We start from the raw sequence: 18,775 nt of genomic DNA on the forward strand, positions 1-18,775 counted from the left end.
AGTGGTGGGGACATGTCCCCTGCGTCCCCAGTGTAAATGACACCTATGCTAACAAGCATGACCCCGGTGTTTCAGGCATGAATGTCGTCCAAGATTTCCATTCAACACGACATTTGCGCAGATTGTGTTTTACATTTTGGACGTCTTACATAAACAATCAGTGGGTGTCTAGTAAAATCTGTATGGTCTCCATTGTCCTCTGGTTTTGAAATGTTTTCAGCCTCTGTCACCATGTTCTTCCTACCTGCCTGTAACTTACTCTCAGTGACAGACCACCAGTGGAGAACCATGTCTGTCCCGGACCGCACTCATGGTGGTAGACCCAGTCTAGTGAACGTTGAGGCCCGGAACCGCTCCGAGCTCTTCAGAGCAGAGTGCTTGAAGCTGATCTTGGAAACTGACAAAGCTTGCAAACGAATGCAAAATGATGACAACATGCGTCTAGGTGAGTAAGAAAATAAAGATCAGCTAGTCTGTGTCATCAGCTAGCAATAAAGATGATATTGCAAAGACTACAGAGGTGGACTGTTGTGTTTTTTCTTCCACTGTGCAGATCAGCGGGTCAGAGACATTGAGTTTCTGAAGAAGGAGTTGGAGCTGAAGTTGGAGGAGATTGTTGTTGAGATTGATGACCTCACAGCAGTGAACGCCAGAGTGGTGAAAGCCCTGGAGGCTTGCAAAGAGCCTCTGAGAGTCACCGTTCTCTGTCTGCAGGACAGGTTAAGCTGGAAAATGATCGGGAAGAGAGGAACATGAGCAATCAGTAGATCAGTTATATTTTGCTACTTAACCTCTGAAACTTCCCTTACTACTCACATCTAACCTGTCTTTTAGATTTGATAGTTATTGTTAGTGTTCAGTAACTCTATACATAAAGTCTAAACTTTCAACACCACTTTCTGTTTTTGTGAAGCTTACCTGCAAATCTATGCAGAAGTTTTGACTTGTCAAACACAATTGTAACTCATTTATTAATAATGGTGTGGCACCTAAATGCAGGATGCTTTGGGTGAGAGGCAGGCTCTACCCCTGGACAGGTCACCAGTCTGTTACAGGGCTAACACACAGAACCTGCAGACTAATTTAAGGGCTGGTTCCTGCGAAGGGTGCAGAGTTTACAATGGGGGATCCTTTGCAGGACCTGAAGGTCAGGCTAACCCTAAACCTTAGACCAAAACTAATGATGTGTTCAGGAACTGCTTGTTATTTGTATAGTAAAACATGTTAAACTTTATCACAAGGAAATTGCTCAAAAACAGATTTAAACATAGGTTTGGATTTTTCAAATTTATCTTTATCACATGGCATGTGTGTTGAGAGAGTTACTGGGCGCTGTAATCATTCCTCCTCTCTATACTCTGTCTGTGTGCCAAGATTCCTTTGTAGCATGACTACACTGTCAGAAATAGGGGACAAAATCCGCAGTCCGTGTTCTGTGTAAAAAATGCATTCTTTGTTGGACACAGGCAGAATTAGGGCTCCAACACTATTTAGTTTTTTTCAGGGAAGAAAGAGGGTTGATCAAAGTATTTATGTGAAAGGTGTAGCAGTAAGGACAAGCAGATGAGTGAGTTATTTTTTGTCTGTTGCCTGCAGAATGAAACGCATGGCCTCTGTTAAGCTGCATGATGAGGTGGACAGAGAGCTGCTGAAGGAGAGGGAGGTGATTGAGGGCGTGGCTTCCCTTCTGCAGCGTGTATTAGAGCAGATCACTGAGCAGATACGGTAAGGGAGACGGACTAGGTATGATTATATAGACTCTGTGAAGGGGATTTCAAAAGTATGCAGACCTTTTGTATTCAACATTTATTGTCTTGAAATCTAGAAGTAAAATCATATCACTGGATAGAGTTGCCAGTAAGACTGAGACAAAACATGCTGTTTTGTGTTCCAGATTGAACCGATCTGCCAAGTACCACCTAGAGCAGGATCTGAAGGCGAAATCTGAGGCTCAGTGTATCGACAACTCCTGTGCCTTAATGACCACCCATTCCATCGACAACCTGCATAAGTCCAAAAACACCAAAACTGTTCTGCCGAGGTGAACTGCCATGCTCTTGTTTACTCCAAAAAAGACAAGAAAATGATATGTTGTCTACGTTTTTAAGACCTTTGGAAATTCAACATTTTCGGATGATTTGAAATCATTGCCAGTGTGTGTCAAGAAGGGGATCAGTCATGTTCTCTTCAAAAGATTTGCGAAGTCTGGAAAAAGTAATTTTGTTTGATCCAGGGCTTCATACATTTTTAAACCTCTCCCTCTCCCAGCTTGGCGGTGACTCAAAAGCAGTGGGCGAACATCTCAGACATCAACATAGCCAAAGCGGAGCAGCAGAAGAACAACTCTGAGAAACTACGGGCCCTGGTGGAGTCTCTCTTGCAGCAGACGGCCGCAGACATGCAGAAACAGGTCCAGGCCACAACAGCAGCCTTTCAGCTGAACGTCCAGGAGATCAAGTCTGCCAAGGGCCAGATGGAGGATCAGCTGCCCGAGGTAGGGCAGACGAGTATATGGTATATATTTCACAGACAGAATGATGTGAAGGGAAAAAAAGTCAGACAGTAGAAGGCAGATATAATAATGAAGAGAGAGAAGGACAATGAATGATTTTTCAAAACAGAAGTGAGTTTTTATTAAAATTCAGATATTAGCTGACCAGAGATGATCCTTTCATTAAGGATGGGTAATAATGTGATGGACTTTTTCAAATGGACTATTGGATTTCATGGGCTCATACTGGAGTCGATACTAATGTTGCTTCAATAGCACATGGTTTAAATGCTGTTTAAGAGGCCTTTCCACCCTGCCAACAGACAAAGAATAAGATTTTTTAACATCAAAACATCACATTGTTTTTTATTTACATAATTAATACACATGAAATGATGTTACTGCCTCTTGTACCATCACATAGCACGCACAAAATGTTTATTTTGCAGTATCTTAAGTACGCTAACAATGTACTGAATTAAGCAAACGTGTGTTTTGTGGTTACTTAATGCAACTTTTTATTTGAAAGAAGAATGTAATATTTCTTCTTTTAAAATATCTATAATCTCGCTGTAAAGTATCGTTCAATTCATCATTGGTGGATATAGAAGTAATTGGCTCTGACTGTGGGTTTAAAGACTTTAGCATGGTAATACTGCTAAGACCGTACAATCTTTAAAGAGTTGCTACACCCAAATTGCAAAAAACGAAACAACCTTTCTCCTAGTCAGGTTTATATAGGCACTATTTCTTTGGTAGAAAGAAATTTATTTAAAAAGTGAGTGAATAATAACGGACTTGAAGTTGCACTATTACTTAACATAACATAAAATATTAAATGACATAAAAAAACAATATTTTTCGCAATATTTTTTCGCTTTCAGTATATTGGTAATTTCATGCTATTCCTTTTTGTCTGCAAGGTGCTTCCTCACTCAGCCAATGTGCAGTTATACATTTCCTTGCCGTGACCAAAAGAACATTCAGCAAATGTGAATGTCTACAATCCTCAGAGATTACTCAATATTGAAGTCTTATGATTCTCTTGCAAGGAAACCTTCAAAACATTCTTAATAAATAAGAAGAACTTCAGTCCAGAGTTCACCAGCCTGAGACATGACCAAAAACATGGAAATACATCTATTTATTATTCTCAAAACATTTATAGAACTGTTTTGTGTCATAGAAGCAATAGCTTCATGTACTTCTGAATACTGGTTGACCCTGGCGTGACACCTCTATCCCCTCTAGATTCTGTCTGAGCTTGCCAGCCAGCAGAGGGTCAGAGAGGATCTCCAAGTGGCCATCACAGAGAATGAACATGTTCTGAGTTTGGCCCAGGCCCGGCTGGCTTTGCGCCGCCAGAGGCCTGCCAAAGAGCAATGCTACGATCCAGCACAGTCCCAGCTCCTCGCAGAGGTCCAGCAGCTCGGGGCTCACATCACCAAGTAAGCCCAGGACACTTAGATGTAGGGGAGAGCAGGGGCGAAAGTACCATTTTTCAGAAAAACCCGATTTTAAAAGATAATGTTTCAGACAGAGATATATTTTTGCTGTGGTCACTAACTCACAGGTGTGGTCTATCAATTTCAGGTGATATTTTGTACAAATGTAGAACAACTTACGTATAATTTCACTTTAAACATAACTGGCATATTTTTACTTTCGACCCCATCAGCTGGGACAAAAGTAACACAACAATCCAAGCTAGATTTTTTGTATTTAATAAATAAACATGACTGTGACCTTGTGACTGTGACATCATTTGTCCTTTATCTTTAAAATTTAAATTACATTTTTATTTCAAATATTCAGTTTCAAAAGTAACCTGACAGCCCAAACTTGAATAGTTTAGAATATTTCATATTATATTAAGGATATATTATAAATATATAATATAAATATGCAAATGTGTGCACCTAAAACAGGGAGGAATAAAAAAGATAAGAAAATGAAAATAAAAAATGAAAAGGGTTTTACAGAATAGGCCTAGGCTATACAAATGTCACATTTTGAAATGAATTTAAATTTGTTTTAGTAAGAACAGTATGAGAGATCTGCATTTCGAGTGCTTTTTACTGACACCTACTACACTGACCTCCTTAGGAGACAGGCCAAAATAAATATCAGCCTCTCTCTTAATATAAGCATGCAGCTTCCTTTCCTAGTCCAAGGAGAAGACTTAATAATGTGATCTGTACCTGTGGTCTGGTCTTCTCCCCAATTATCTCTGCCCTCCTCCTGCATTATCTGAACAAAGCGCATGGCATTTGGCATGAGACTTTATCAGCTGACCTGAGACTAATGTTTCTAATAGAGATGTCCAGAAACACCTTCTCAAACATCTGGCTGAATCACACCTCTGTCTTTCTGACCCACACTATTGGCCTATTCTGTTGGTATAATATGACATAAACATGTTTTAATAAATGCTGCAACACACAGACAAAGTCACCACATTAGCAGCGGGACAAAAGAAACACCTGTGGTTGAAAGTTGTGTGGAAAGTTTAATGATACCTGTGTGGACACAGCTATTACAGCTGCTAGTTTACAGAGGCTATAACCAAGACATCTAGAATATAAATACAAGAAATGAGAAGATTTCAATCATGATGATAATGTTTTTTTAACATAGTGTATATGACAGCGTAATGAAGGTTTTGTAGAAAAAGAAAACACAGAAAGTAGAAAGTACCTACCATGTTGTTAGTGGCTGATTTGGACGGATGCATAGATGTGATGACATATTGATCTCCTGTTTTCTATCACCGTTCTCATCATGTTAGCTGATGTAATGTTTACAGATGTAACCACTTGGTCATCATGTGGCATGTCTTTATCTCTGTACTCTCAGACTGCATGAGGCAGTGGCCCAGTCAGAGAAGGAGCAGAGGGCTCTGGTCCGCTGCCAGCTGGAGCTGCAGGAAAACATGGAGATCAAGGCCAACTCTCTCTACATTGACGAGGTCATCTGCGCCCAGCACAGGGAGACCATTATCATACATAACTTCTGAAAGGTCCACCTATACCAAGTATTACTTTCAAAATGCAGTTGTATTAAAATTCTCTTTAAAATATGTGTGTAGATTTAGTTCTCTTTTATATGGTCTAAACATTTTGTTTCACATTGTGTTTCCTTTATTTAAGGTCTTCAGTCTGAGAGCTGTATGATTTTGTGTTTTTAGTGCTGTCTGATAAATTACACTTGTTCCAAGGCTATGAGTTGGTCTGAGGCCCTCATGAATTTTACCTAAAATCCATAATCAGTTTTTATTTTCAAAAATGATCTGTGGATGATAATTACACACTTGTCTGTGTTGTTGCATTTCAGACTGAATCAAATTTATAAAATATCTCTATATTTCACTTAATGATTTGTAATGTGGCAGAAGCTGCAAAAAGTAACCAGTGAAAAGATGACCTGGAACCGGCTGCACCTGCAGTTGTGCATACAAAGTGTAGATTTACACGGCACTTAATTCTAGTTCTTACATAGAGATTAACTATAACTACATATTTATACCCACTAACTGACAGGTAAACTGTTGCGTAGTTAGCTTGCTAAAATATTACTTGCTTAACTAGACTGATGAGTAAAAGATTAAATATCGTTGACATATCAGACTGTTAACAAAATGGCATTTGATAACAATTTAAACTTGGTTAGCAAGGACATTTCACAAAGACAACGCGATATACCATCCATCCATCCATCGTCAACTGCTCAGGTCCATCGCAGGGCCACACTCACATCCACACACATTTCAGGACAATTTCAGAGATACCAATTGTCTTTGGATGGTGGGAGGAAGCCAGAGAACCTACACGGATGCGGGGAGAACATGCAAAACGTAATGCTAACAACATTAGCTTAAATAACATTGGCCATGTTAGCTTAATCTGATATTGCCCTCTTACTCTAAATACACTATTACCTTTTCTACTACTAACACAGGACCAGGTATAGACCAAGATAATTACACACTTGGATTTTGTTTCTGCTGTATGTTAATTTGTATTAACAGATTTTGACGGAGAGACAGGAGTCTGTGTGTGTGTGTACCTGGACTGACTGCATATTTGAACATGACGAGAGATTTGACAGGCAGAAAGGCAGAGTGAAGAACGTTAACCAAGGCAGGGCCTGTTAGAGCTTTGTGTTACCTGTTATGTGTGATTTTAATAGAGAGTCAGTCAGGCAGGGCAGAAATAATATTATATAGGCCCAGCCACAACCACTGCCAGTACTGTAAACAGTTTATGTTTGAACATGCTATTCATTGATTTAGACAGAGACATTTAACAGTTTGGTATTTGTATTTAACAAAAGGAAAATCACAAAGTCATAAGGAGTGTCAGAAGTTAAAAAAAACAAAACACTTTCTTAAAACTACAAAGAAAATGTTAACTTTCATTTAAACATTAAATAAATCCTAAATTGGCCTATAACAAAACTACATTTCAACAGCCCAAATACACGTCTTCCAGCCCCTGACCATTTTGATCAAAGGTCTCTCAAGCAGCATTTCCATTCAGAGGAGCTCTCGCTTTATTTCAGGAGAAGGTGGATTTGGCACTTCGCCTAAAAACAAAGGGGAGAGGGGGAAACGCTTAACATAGGAACCTTTCAACAACGTATACACAAATCTTGTGTGACGCGGGAATGTTACCTGATGCCACTGTAGTGTGCAGAGGGGCAGGGCCAGATGACAGTGGGGGCAGGTGTTGATCTGGTGTGGGTCATCTGCATCACCCCAGGGACCACCGCTGGGTCTGCCTGACTGGGAGCTTGCCTTAAAATTGCGGCTTAGCCAGGGCGTGGCCCCCTGTCTGGAGAAATCAACGTCATCCTCCCTTTTTTCCACCTGTGAATTAGCCTCTTTATCTTCCCACGTGGCTGCTGATACACACTTCAGCTGGTTTGGGGGATACAGACAAAGGTATTACTTTAATGAGTGCTTGTTGAAAAAGGCTGTATAGTGGACGTGGGCTTAAAGCGAGACAATGACACTTCTCTTGCAAATTAAAAGTTGAATTACTACGCAGTGAAACACACGTTTGTTCAATTCAATACATTCAGGAATTTTCCTGCTATAGCCTTACCTGGTCTGATGTGAGCATAGACTGTATGAAAGTAGTAGACACAGCCTACGGGTCTGAAAAGGGAGGCCAATGCTAAATGCCTTAAACCTGCATTCTTTCTAATAGCCAGTAGTGGGCGATTGTATAGAAGTCTATGAGAAAATGACTCCACTTCCCACTTTCCTAATGACTTTATGGTCTCAATCGCAAATTTCAAGTCTTCTTCAATACAGCATAATGTTCATTTAGTGAATTATTTTCCCATTTATCGGAAATTAGACGATGAAGCAGGGCATGGCTACCTTGTGAGTGACAAGGCATCAGGTGTAGCAATGCGTATCTCTCCCCAGCTCCACCCTCTTGTCCAAATATGGTTCCAAAAAAACAAGATTGCGGCGGCCAAAATACCAAACCCGATGCTTCAAAAACAGTAATCGGCAAACCAATTGGTGATTTCACAGTGGCTACGTACACTTCTTTTACACAGTCTATGGGTGTGACTTTTTTACTGAAAACGTGCGAGTAAACCAAACAGCTAGCCAGACAGCTAAACAATGAGCTAAAACTCACTGTATCTCTCTCTCCCTCTCACATTATCTTCACATTTTCGTTTGACCCATTATTTTTATAAAAACAGTGATTTTAGCCACTTAATCCAACAGATGTTGACAACAATTTGCATGACATGTTACTGTCATTCTTATGTGCGCTCATCATTTTCTGCTTGCACAGATCACATACCTCATGTTCATCTTTATCCTCAGCTGGAAAAGATGCCATACATCTGCGGCACTGCATTGTTATTTTTGCTGTGAAAAGAAAACCGCCGTGGTAATAGTTAAAGAGAATACCCATAGTAATAGTTAGATTTAAAAAGTATTCTGGAAGTCAACAGCCTACACGCACTTACTCTTGTTTGGAGGTGGTTTGCTGGTAGCTTGAGGAGGACCTGAGCCATTGCCAGCGGCTGAGCAGGTCAAGCCGTGCTCGGGCAGGTCCCTCAGGGTGACGTAGCGGCCACAGTCCCTGCAGAGCTCGGTGCGACTCCCGCAGACCAGACGGTGTGCAGCCAGGTCCTTCCATGGCAGCTCCAGCTCGCAGAACTGGCAGCTCTGCAGACGCTCCACACACTCATCAGACTGGGAGACAGAGGAGAGTCAGACCCAGGGTACATATTAACCCATACTTAGCATCTGTCAAAGCTAATATCTGCCAGTGTTACTCCTTCGGAAGCGTTTCCACATTACCAAGAATAAAGCTAAAATTATTACTAAATATTTGCAATTCTAACTTTTAGTCCCTAGTGTGGCTTAAGCTTTTTTTCTCCCCATAATGCAACAAGATCTGTGTTTTATTACAGCCCCTACCTGCCTGGAAAACCTACATCTTTCAAACTCCATGTCCCCTGTTTGTAACGCTACCACAGGCTGTATGCGCTACGCAGGTCAACAAATTGTGGTGTCCAATGTGACATAACCCTAGTGACATCACTGTGACATCCTCGTTGTCTTTATCTTCTCTCTCTCTCAATAGTAAAATGTTTTTGCTTATACTATTGGTTATTGGATACAAATGAAAATAAACAAATAATAATGCGTGTTACGTTAGAGATGTTTTCCTTTTATTTTGTTGTCCAACCTTGTGTTGTATAATGATAAATAAATCCCCTTGCTACCTTGATATGCTGTAAAATAATATACTATACCTTTGGTCCACGCTAACAGTACCACTGGGCTTACCTCATGATCCATTAGGTACCGACGCTCCATCTTCTGGTTACACTTGGAGCATCTCACCTGCAAACAAGCACAGGTGTAAACCTACAGAGAATACACTGTCAGGTGGTGTATGTGTGTTTGTTTGTGTGTATACCTGGGTGTGCTGCTCCTCCCTGTGTTGGTTCAGTAGGTCTCTGGGAACTGCTTCATCACAGTCAGGACAGAGACATAAGAAGCGGCTGCAGTGCATTTCATGTAGAGCGAAGTTGGTCTCTGCAACCTCTCTGTGGCTTTAAGAGAGAGGGAGAGGTTTCAATAAAACTGTCCTGAAATAAGATATAGTAAGCAACTGAATATATACAGTGAGAACTTTATAAGAGGGGTGGGGTCAGAAAAGGGGGAGGATTATGTATTTTTCTTTTCGCTGAAGGATTGTCAGTTTTGAGAAAGACAAAATGTTACATTTTTTATTATTATTTAAAATACACCTGGATCTTACAGTTTTTCGCTAAAACACAAAACCTAAACCCTTACCTCCTTCCCAAAAACACAAATACATTTTCTATAACCTTAAACACTGTTCACCTGTTTCACTATTCCAAACGTTTTCTACAAAACCATAACCAAAAGTGGCCAAATAAATTATTCATTGCACTAGATACTCATTCAGCAAACACATGCTCTCAATATAAGTCATCACAACCTAAACTCCTTTCCCCAGGTGCAAACACTTAGCCTCAAACTTGTTAATCAGAATTACAGGATCAATGAATAGGTTCAAGAGCCATGTCTGTGTACTTTGTACCTTACAATGCTAAAGTTGCAATACAGCAGAGGAAGAGGAAAACTAGGACAACAATAAAGACAAGTAATCGCTTATTAAATTGTGCCACCATAGTTCATCATGTTGTCTGTGGGCCAATGTTTGAATTGGACCCTGGAGTTGGAAAGTTAGATGTTTGTACCGTTGGGTGTGGTTCAAAAATTGTGTGTAAAGATTTAAGAAAATGATGATTGATTCCAGGAACTGTACAGCAGTTGAGAAAAACTATAATAGATATTAGTGATTTTAATGTTATAGGTGTTCGCTCCTTCTCTGTAGTCTGCATGATAACAGAAGTGTTTGCCCATAGTATACTTCAAATTCAGCCTTTTGTTTAGAATGTCTGTATCAGAACAGAGAGAATTATTGCCATAAAGGTGGATACTGTTAATTTCCCTTGTAATTCGAACATTGGTGGCTATTGTGAAATGTTTTATGCAATTAATAGCCTATATAGGCTATTTAACATAGGCATTTATTAACTTTAACAGCATGACTCGTCGTCCAAGACACATCACAGATAAAACTGAGATCAAACTAATGTATCAGTAACGTTAGCATGTGTCCCATTGGTAAACAATCGACTAAGGTCAGGTCGTGTGTCCCCTGTCATAAAATGAGCCTGATTCTAAAAATAGGTAGCCCGAAAGCGAAAGGCAACTTAACTCAGATATTTACAGGCAGGCCTAGAATGACAGGACTTCCTATTTCTTACAAATTATCTTCGTAGGTTAACCTACATAATGCACCTTGCAGGACAGTCGCTACGCGTTAGCCTACATACCACGTTCCTTACATCTAATTCTGTGCTGAACTATGACCGGTGTGTGACACGAACGTTAGCTGCCAGTGACCAAAACAAACTCTGACAACCAGATTTTTAAAGTAACTTGGTATGTCCTCCTCCCGACAAACCCACACAAGGTTAACTCTTACCATTGGCCGCAGGTGCGCGTGGCTTCCTCCTTCTCCATTGAAAGAAATCTTTAAAGATCCACGGACAGAAAAACACTGACCTGGAGTTTCTTACTTGACACGTTCGTTTCCATTCACCAGAACAGAAAGTGAAATAATCTGTACCCCCGCATGCTGTTCGTACGCATCTCCCGCAAGGTGGCGCCTAAGTTCTCCTATAATGGTTTCTTCAGGTTTCAGTCTACTCTGGGATCGACTCTGACCAACCCAGAACTGTGAACCCAGAACCACAGAGAGAGACTTCATTATACTGCGGGAACAGTGTCTTCATGCTAGATATCAGTTATCTAGGCTGTACCAACTAGACACAGGGAGCAGTTAAGAAAACACAGAAAAATGAAAATATGTATACACATACATAATGTCGGGGAGTGAAGGTACAAAAACTGTATGTAATACAATGTGAATTTGTGTAGGCTTAACATATAGGAGTGTGCAGAGCTACATGTGTGATTGATAGTTAGGTTATAGGTTATGGATTTCTACAGGATAGGGCCTTTGAAGAAGTGTTTCCTGACCTGCACCATTTAGTTTAGCGGTTTCTAGAATAGAATATATAGCCCTATCCAAGTTTGACCTAACTGTATGGTGATCAATCTCAGTTTTTAATAATAACAATACTCCCACCTGTCGAAGCAGAGCCAATGACCCATCACTGTTGATTGGGCAGAGAAAGATTTTCAGCCTACTATATGTAAATAACCGAAGAAACCGTTGTTTGGTTCATCTAGTCCGGACCAGGTGAAAATGACAAATTGTTGCATTTTTAGCTCTGATCAGATTCATGTTCACACTGACTTTTTTACAAAGGAATTAAGAGGGGCAACCATACAGACTGACAGGTAAGTCGTTTTGGGGGTTGTCCTCCTGCATCACCATTGACAGTCTGATGTGTAGATGTATTTATTTATATTTATTTGGTGTCACAAAGAGCTCAAGAAGAAATAATTAGCATTATTGCATTATTGCTATGCCTATTATTAGACAGTACATACATTAATGATTTAGGGCTTATGACTGTGGGATCACTGTCACACACTTTTTAATAGACTTAATGAACTAACAAATTACACAGAGTACAATATTTTTATTTTTTCAAGTAACGATTGCATATATGGTTACCAAACAATTTGCATCAATATAGCCTATACATGGTTTATACAGATCAATTATAAGATCACCTCCTGAACAGATTTCACAATCAGCAGATGGATTTATTAATAGTTTAGTTTATGAAATAATACTAAAATCACATATGCTATTGGTTCATTTGTTTTCACATCACAAGCGAACCGCACCAGAGTCCACTTGGAAGCAGACAGAGACCACCGTTTTCAAGCGTTCTAGGTTGTAGAGTAGTAAAAATCTTAACTCAGGTAGCTAAAAGTACAATTACTCCCATAAAAAATGACTCAAGTAAAAGTAAAAAAAATACTATTTGACAAACAATTGGCAAAAACTATAAAAGTACTTGGTCAATAAATGACTCAAAGTACAAGTTATTTTGCTGCGCACCATCTGCATTTGTAAGACGCACAGCCATGCCAGCGACACTTCAAAATCAAATGTGCGTATACATAGCTTTACAGCAAAAACTGAATACTAAAATCATACCTCATCTGTGATGGTTTTCAAGTATGAGCTGGTGGTCTGAAATCAAAATAAGGATTCCTCTCCTTACATTTGTGACCTGTGACCACATTCTTTATTTTCTTATTTTCTTAGTACTTTTCAGACTGATCATGCAAAACAATACAGACACAGAAACATCATTCCATGGTTATATATGATGGCTCCTTGCTCCTCATGCAGGCCATATCACTGGTTTTCAGTCAAACAAAGGCAATATGTAGTTCCCCTTCGAGGGAACTCGAACTGCGTCAGTGACGACACTATGGGAATGCCTCTGGGTGTGGCAGGGCTGAACTATGAATGAAACTACTCCAATCCTATTGGTGTTACTAGAATGGTAGTGTGTGACGGCATAACCGGAGGGGGTATATAAGCAGGCCAGCACATAGGACACATTAGCCCTTTCTATGAAGCAAGGCACTCCAGGCAGGGTGAGGTGTGGCGGACCGACGCAGTGTCTCATTACCCTTCTCGGGGAACAAGGGTTACATACGTAACCCAAGACGTTCCCCTTCGAGGGAACTCGACCTGCGTCGGTGACGACACTATGGGAATGAGATACCCACTTAGGCCTCAGGCCCCCAGCGTGCAGAACCTGACGGCACGACTAAGAGGAGAGCGCGCGGGTGCCGGGTGCAGAAGGAAGGTACAGACTGTAAAACCGGATAAAAGTGTGAGGGGTGGCCCAGCCAGCCGCGTCACACAAATCCTAGAGTGACGCCCCTGCGAGAATGGCCCCAGAAGCCGCCATGCCTCGAGTAGTGTGCGCCCTTACGGCCATAGGTGAAGGCAAACCGCGCACCTGATAGGCCAGGGAAATAGTCTGAATGATCCAGTTGCTGATGGTGTGTTTAGAAGCGGGGAGCCCAGCCTCGGGGGACCCGAAACACACCAGCAACTGGTCTGCTTTCCTCCACCGGGAAGACCTCAGAGTGTAAATACTCAGATGAAGTCTCCCGTCCTCCGCCGTCACATGAGGTGGGGGATGAAACGCCTGCGGCACCGTGGACCGTGTCAGTCTGGCCGGAACCTTAGGGACATAACCTGGACAAGGGTGCAGGATGACCCTGACCGTCCCCGGAGAAAACTCCAGGCATCGGGGAGAAACCGAAAGTACCTGGAGATCCCCCACCCTCCTCAGAGAGGTGATAGCGAGGAGAAAGGTCATCTTAAGGGTCAGGTGCTTGGCCTCAGCCGACTCCAGAGGTTCGAAGGGGGCCTCAGCCAGCGCTTCGAGAACTACTGCCAGGTCCCAGGTGGGAACCCTGGAACGAGTCACGAGTCTCATCCTCCGGGCTCCACGGAGGAAGCGCACGACCAGTGGAAGCCTCCCCAAGGGCCCATCACTCAGAGGGGTGTGGAATGCTGCAATGGCAGCCACATACACTTTGAGCGTGGACGGGGACAGGCTGGCGGAGAAACGTTGCTGGAGGAACTCCACTATCACAATTACTGAGCAGGTAACTGGGTCTCCTCAGAGAGACCTGCCAGGGCGGGCCCTCGAGGAGCGATATTAAATCCGAGAACCACACTCGTGCTGGCCAAAACGGGGCTACTAGTAGTAGACTGACGCCGTCCTGGCGGACCCGCTCCAGAACCCCCGGGAGCAGAGTGACTGGGGGAAACGCATATAGATGCAGCCTCGGCCACGTCTGCACCATGTCATCCAGCCCTAGCAGGGCTGGGGGCGAGAGAGTCCACGTCTATGGGGCCGAAGTCTTTGCATAATAACTCCACCACCTCGGGGTGGAGTCTCCATTCCCCAGGCCTCAGCCCCTGTCTCGACAGCAGGTCTGCTCCTTGATTCTGGGTCCCAGGGATGTACATCGCTCTGAGGGACAGCAGTCTCTGCTGGGACCACAGGAGAATCTGATGTGCCAGTTTGCCACCACTGCCGTATTGTCGGTTCTGACAAGGATGTGGCGACCGCGGAGGGCGGGCAGAAAACTCCTCAGAGCTCTGAAAACCGCCAACATTTCCAGGCAATTTATGTGCCAAGAGAAATGATGCTCCTCCCAGGAGCCTCTCGCGAAGTGGCCGTCCATGACCGCGCCCCATCCCGTGAGTGAGTAATAATTGTTCGGCGACAGATCGCTCCCAACACGGGACCTTGGGACAGGAACCAAGATTTCCTTCGCCAAGCTTCCGCGAAATTCGCCAAGGAGACCAGCCCCTCGGGCTGGTGGCGCCCTGAAGCGGAGGACCGCCAGGGAAGGCTCGCCGTGAGCCCAGTCGTGTTCCGGCTGCCGCCTGCGGCTAGCGCATCCCGAGCGCTGAAGCGGTGGGAGAAACAACGCCTGTTGCTGGAGCCACCATGAGAGAGTGGACCTCGATCGGCATCTCTCAGGGGAAGGGGGGCAGGGAGGGGGAGGAGGTGGGGGTTGGTGGTGGATCCCCCTACTCGAGGTCTTAGGACCTCTTCCCCCGGGCCCGCCGAGACTGAATGACGGTCCTCAGATCCGTCTTCCCGGGGGGCTGTGGGCGAGAGCGCCGTCTTGCATCCCAGGTTGGTTGAGGGGGATCCCGTGAAGCGACGCTTTGCTTCTGGCAGTGTCGGTAGGTGCTGGATGAAGGCTGCGTCCACCTTTCCTGAGCCGTCGCGGTCCTGGAGTCTGACCGGCGGGGGAGATATTACTCAAACGCCTCTCCCTGAGTTTTGGCGTGCTGGAACCTGTTGACGACAGCATCCACTGCTTCGCCAAACAGGCCAGAAGGCGAGAGGGGCGCATCCAGGAGAAAAGCCCTCTCCTTCCCCTGGATGCCCGATAGGTTGAGCCACAGATGGCGCTCTGTAGCCACCAAAGCCGCCATGGATCGGCCGTTTCCTTGGTCACACAGAGAGCCAAGTCCGTCGCTCTACGGAGCTCCGTCAGGTCCTCCCCAAAGGGACCTCCCCCTACGTCACAGTCCCGAAGGAGATCGGTCTGGTATGCCTGCAAGACAGCCATCGTGTGCAGGCTGGCACCAGCTCGACCCGCTGCCATGTAGGCCTTGCCCACCAAATCGGACGTCATCCGACACGGCTTGGTGGGGAGCGCCGGCGTCCGGAGGGATGAGGCGAGGTTGGGAGAGAGGTAGCTAGCCAGTGCCTCCTCCACTCGTGGCATAGCTCCGTAGCCGTGCTGTCTGATCTCTGTCACGCTGCCATAGTCCAGCTGGGGGGGACGTAGACAGCCGTGCAGAGAAGGGTTTCCACTCCGGCGCGGGGGTGGCACTCGGTGTTGCAGAAACCGCTCGTCTAGTTTGCTGCCAGCCGAAGGCTGCTGCACCTACTACGAGGAGTTGTTGGAAGTGGTGAAGCGGGCTGTGGCCAAGCTGCATATTGATTGGCCACAGCCCACTTCACCACTTCCAACAACTCCTCGTATCCTGGCGAGGGCTGATGACAATTCCGTCTCCCCGAAGTCATTCTCCAAGCTAAGCACATCTAGCTCCTCAGAGCCACGGGGGGAGCGCATCCGACCATCCTCTAGGAAGAGAGCCGCTCGAGACCTCAGCACCCTCAGGGGCAGGGCCTCGCAATGGTTGCAGGCAGCCCCCTCGAGGGCTGCCTGGGCGTGCGACATCCCCAGGCATGAGACGCACATTCCATGGGTATCACCTTCTGTGATGAAGCGCTGACAGGGAAAGACACACTGTCGGAATCGCTTCGACATGATCTGCTGCTTCGTCTCGACTTCAAGTAAGATGATGGAGCTTCCAAACAGCCAGAGTGCCTGCTGAATAGAAAGAAGCTAATGTGTCCTGTGTGCTGGCGTGCTTATATACCCCTCCGGTTATGCCGTCACACGCTACCGTTCTAGCAACACCAATAGGATTGGAGTAGTTTCATTCATAGTTCAGCCCTGCCACGCCCATAGGCGTTCCTATAGTGTCGTCACCGACGCAGTTCGAGTTCCCTCGAAGGGGAACAGGTGTGTAATTTATTTCTAAGTGAGGCTATGGCCCATTGACAAAAAGGAAGTAATAATTAAATTTATTAATCAGTGATTTCATTGAAAAACAACATAGCCCCCTCTAATGCCTTGCTCCAAAGTTATCTTCAGTTATCCTGTTCGCCACCACTGTCTCAGTCACTTAATGAAAAGTGCCAAAAGTATGTGCAAAAAGAATTAAGTTAAATGCTTTTTAAAAATGTTCTTACAGAGAAGATTTCTATTTCTGAGTGCACCCAAGAACTACAAGATGGCCATGCACAAGTTTGGACTGTTAACATTAGCAAGTTCCTTTGGTGAGTTTGACAAAATTCTCCTCAGCTGCACTGTCGTATTCTCAAGTCCACGCAGCTCTGAAAATGTTGCAAAGCACTTCCACAACTTTCAAGCATAACCATTGGGGACTAAGCTGTTGATGACAGCACCTTTGTTCCTGAAGACCTTGAGGTACACACTATATATAATAAAAAATGAGTTGAAGTAATGTGCTTTGTTAAAAGTTTTGAAAACCACATGTGGCAGGTTGAGGGTTTTTCTCCCTCCTGCCACTATGGCACTGCGCTGGTGCCTTGACAACCGGATGCCACTGCCGTGGCCTATAAGTACAGGTGGTGATGCACCTGTGTCAGTCTCTTTCTTACCTGGACTGGGCGGTTTGGCTGTTGGTGACGGTGATCCGGCGTTGTGGTGTGCTGATGCGAGTGCTGTCACAGCTGTTATGGCCTGCAGTGCAACAGTTTAGCTGGTGGTTAATACCCCTAAACCTGCAGTGGCGCCGGGCGGCGCCCTGTATGCACGCTACATTGCTCTCGGTCCGTGTGGTAAGTGTGCTGTCTGCTTGCATGCTGATGGAACTGTCTGCTGTGTGCGGGTAGTGCATCGCGGTTAAACACAATGCTCCCTTGATTGTTTTAGAGCGAATCGTTTGCTGTGCGGGCTGTCTCAATCTGGCCTGTGGCTGATTATGTGTGCGCGCTGTGGAACCGTGGGGGTATGTATGCATGTCTCTTGTATTGTATTCCATTTGATTTAATATATACCATGCGAAATACAATATAATGGTGCTAAATCTTCCCTTCCCTTCAGTGATCTGCTGCACTGCTGCCTCGGCGGGGGTATGAACGGCGGCTTGGTCTGTTTTTCTCGTGCCTCTGCGGGGGTTTGAACGGCGGCTCAGTCTGTCTTTTTCGTGCCTTGGCTTTGGGTGTAGCTGTCTCTCCCCCTGTGGGATTGCCCTCTGCCTGGTCGGCCCAGTTCCGGCTGTGTCTTGGCTCTAAGCGGGCTTGCCGGTTTTAGCATCTCTTTGTTGGTTGGGTCTAGTTATTGTATATTTAGTTTATACAGTTGGCATTTTGTGGTGTGTGTGTTTTCAATTTTGGTTGGTTTGAATTAATTGATTTGCACGTTTTGATTCATTTTTGGTGTGTTTTGCTTTATTCTTTTAGCCACTGTGTATTTTAAATAGTATATTGTATATTAAATTATTAGGCCCATACTTTAATTTTATTCAGTGGCATGCCTTCTTAATCGGTATATGTAGTTGGTATGGTTTCTTTCTTTTTGTTAAGTTACTTTTGGTTTGGTTGTTTCTAATTAGTATTTTGTTAATAAAATTATTTGTTTTAAATGTGAAACACCCTCTGCCCTGGCCTTATTTCATGCGAACCTGTGTGACCTATCAATATTATTTCCTAGGGCGAAATTCCCTAGGTGGGGTATTTGGCAACTTATTTAAGTTATTATTATGTATTTAAATAGAATCACACCCTCGTGTGACAAAGAAGGGGACGCCAATGTCTAGTACTCTGAGACTTCTATCTCCTCAGTGGCTGCTTACTTCTTGACTCAGGCAGCTCTTTGGACAAGTATGATGCTGAGTGAGTAACACTTTTCAATTTCTGATTTAATGAGTCACTCCGAAATAATTACATGAAAATAGTGTTATTTTAGCATTTTGTGTGACCAAAATATGTTTTGAGATGGCCATGTTCGTTATCCCTTCCAATACTAATATTTGTTGGATTGACATGAAATTTGGTGAGCAAATTCATCATTCGAGGGGTGTAAACCTTGTCAGTTGTGGTGTTTGTCCACTGTCACCATCAGGCCAAAATGTC

At 44.0% G+C, this 18,775-nt stretch overlaps 2 protein-coding genes across 4 annotated transcripts; one reads left to right on the forward strand and one right to left on the reverse strand.

Annotated features, from left to right (window-relative positions):
* The first annotated feature begins 229 nt into the window (after positions 1-229).
* Positions 230-5,570, forward strand: tekt1 (tektin 1). The gene is made up of 7 exons (XM_046073272.1): positions 230-445; positions 554-719; positions 1,597-1,725; positions 1,895-2,041; positions 2,269-2,494; positions 3,743-3,939; positions 5,348-5,570. Exons 1-7 carry the CDS (start codon positions 232-234, stop codon positions 5,505-5,507), a joined length of 1,239 nt encoding a protein of 412 aa, XP_045929228.1. The 5' UTR covers positions 230-231; the 3' UTR covers positions 5,508-5,570.
* A 1,221-nt stretch (positions 5,571-6,791) lies between these two features.
* Positions 6,792-11,247, reverse strand: xaf1 (XIAP associated factor 1). Of its 3 annotated transcripts, none has more exons than XM_046073275.1 (7): positions 11,133-11,247; positions 9,448-9,583; positions 9,315-9,371; positions 8,486-8,714; positions 8,317-8,384; positions 7,164-7,409; positions 6,792-7,075 (listed from the first exon to the last, which is right to left on the reverse strand). In XM_046073275.1, exons 2-7 carry the CDS (start codon positions 9,541-9,543, stop codon positions 7,043-7,045), a joined length of 729 nt encoding a protein of 242 aa, XP_045929231.1. In that variant the 5' UTR covers positions 9,544-9,583; positions 11,133-11,247; the 3' UTR covers positions 6,792-7,042. The 3 variants fall into 3 exon arrangements, with proteins under 3 accessions (XP_045929231.1, XP_045929229.1, XP_045929230.1); XM_046073273.1 differs by having other exon boundaries at positions 11,053-11,229; XM_046073274.1 differs by lacking the exon at positions 11,133-11,247 and adding an exon at positions 9,879-9,982.
* Positions 11,248-18,775: the final 7,528 nt, after the last annotated feature.

This window comes from Micropterus dolomieu, linkage group LG17 (assembly GCF_021292245.1).
Source record: "Micropterus dolomieu isolate WLL.071019.BEF.003 ecotype Adirondacks linkage group LG17, ASM2129224v1, whole genome shotgun sequence".
Lineage (NCBI taxonomy): Eukaryota > Metazoa > Chordata > Actinopteri > Centrarchiformes > Centrarchidae > Micropterus > Micropterus dolomieu.

Excerpts from the sequence above, each read along its gene's own strand:
- tekt1 (XM_046073272.1), top strand. The coding sequence starts at position 232 with ATGTTCTTCCTACCTGCCTGTAACTTACTCTCAGTGACAGACCACCAG. Across the intron at positions 446-553 it reads TGATGACAACATGCGTCTAG|ATCAGCGGGTCAGAGACATT; the intron begins GTGAGTAAGAAA and ends TCCACTGTGCAG. Across the intron at positions 2,495-3,742 it reads TGGAGGATCAGCTGCCCGAG|ATTCTGTCTGAGCTTGCCAG; the intron begins GTAGGGCAGACG and ends TATCCCCTCTAG.
- xaf1 (XM_046073273.1), bottom strand. The coding sequence starts at position 11,090 with ATGGAGAAGGAGGAAGCCACGCGCACCTGCGGCCAATG. Across the intron at positions 9,584-11,052 it reads ACGCGCACCTGCGGCCAATG|CCACAGAGAGGTTGCAGAGA; the intron begins GTAAGAGTTAAC and ends TCTCTCTTAAAG. Across the intron at positions 7,410-8,316 it reads AGGATAAAGATGAACATGAG|CTGAAGTGTGTATCAGCAGC; the intron begins GTATGTGATCTG and ends CCCCCAAACCAG.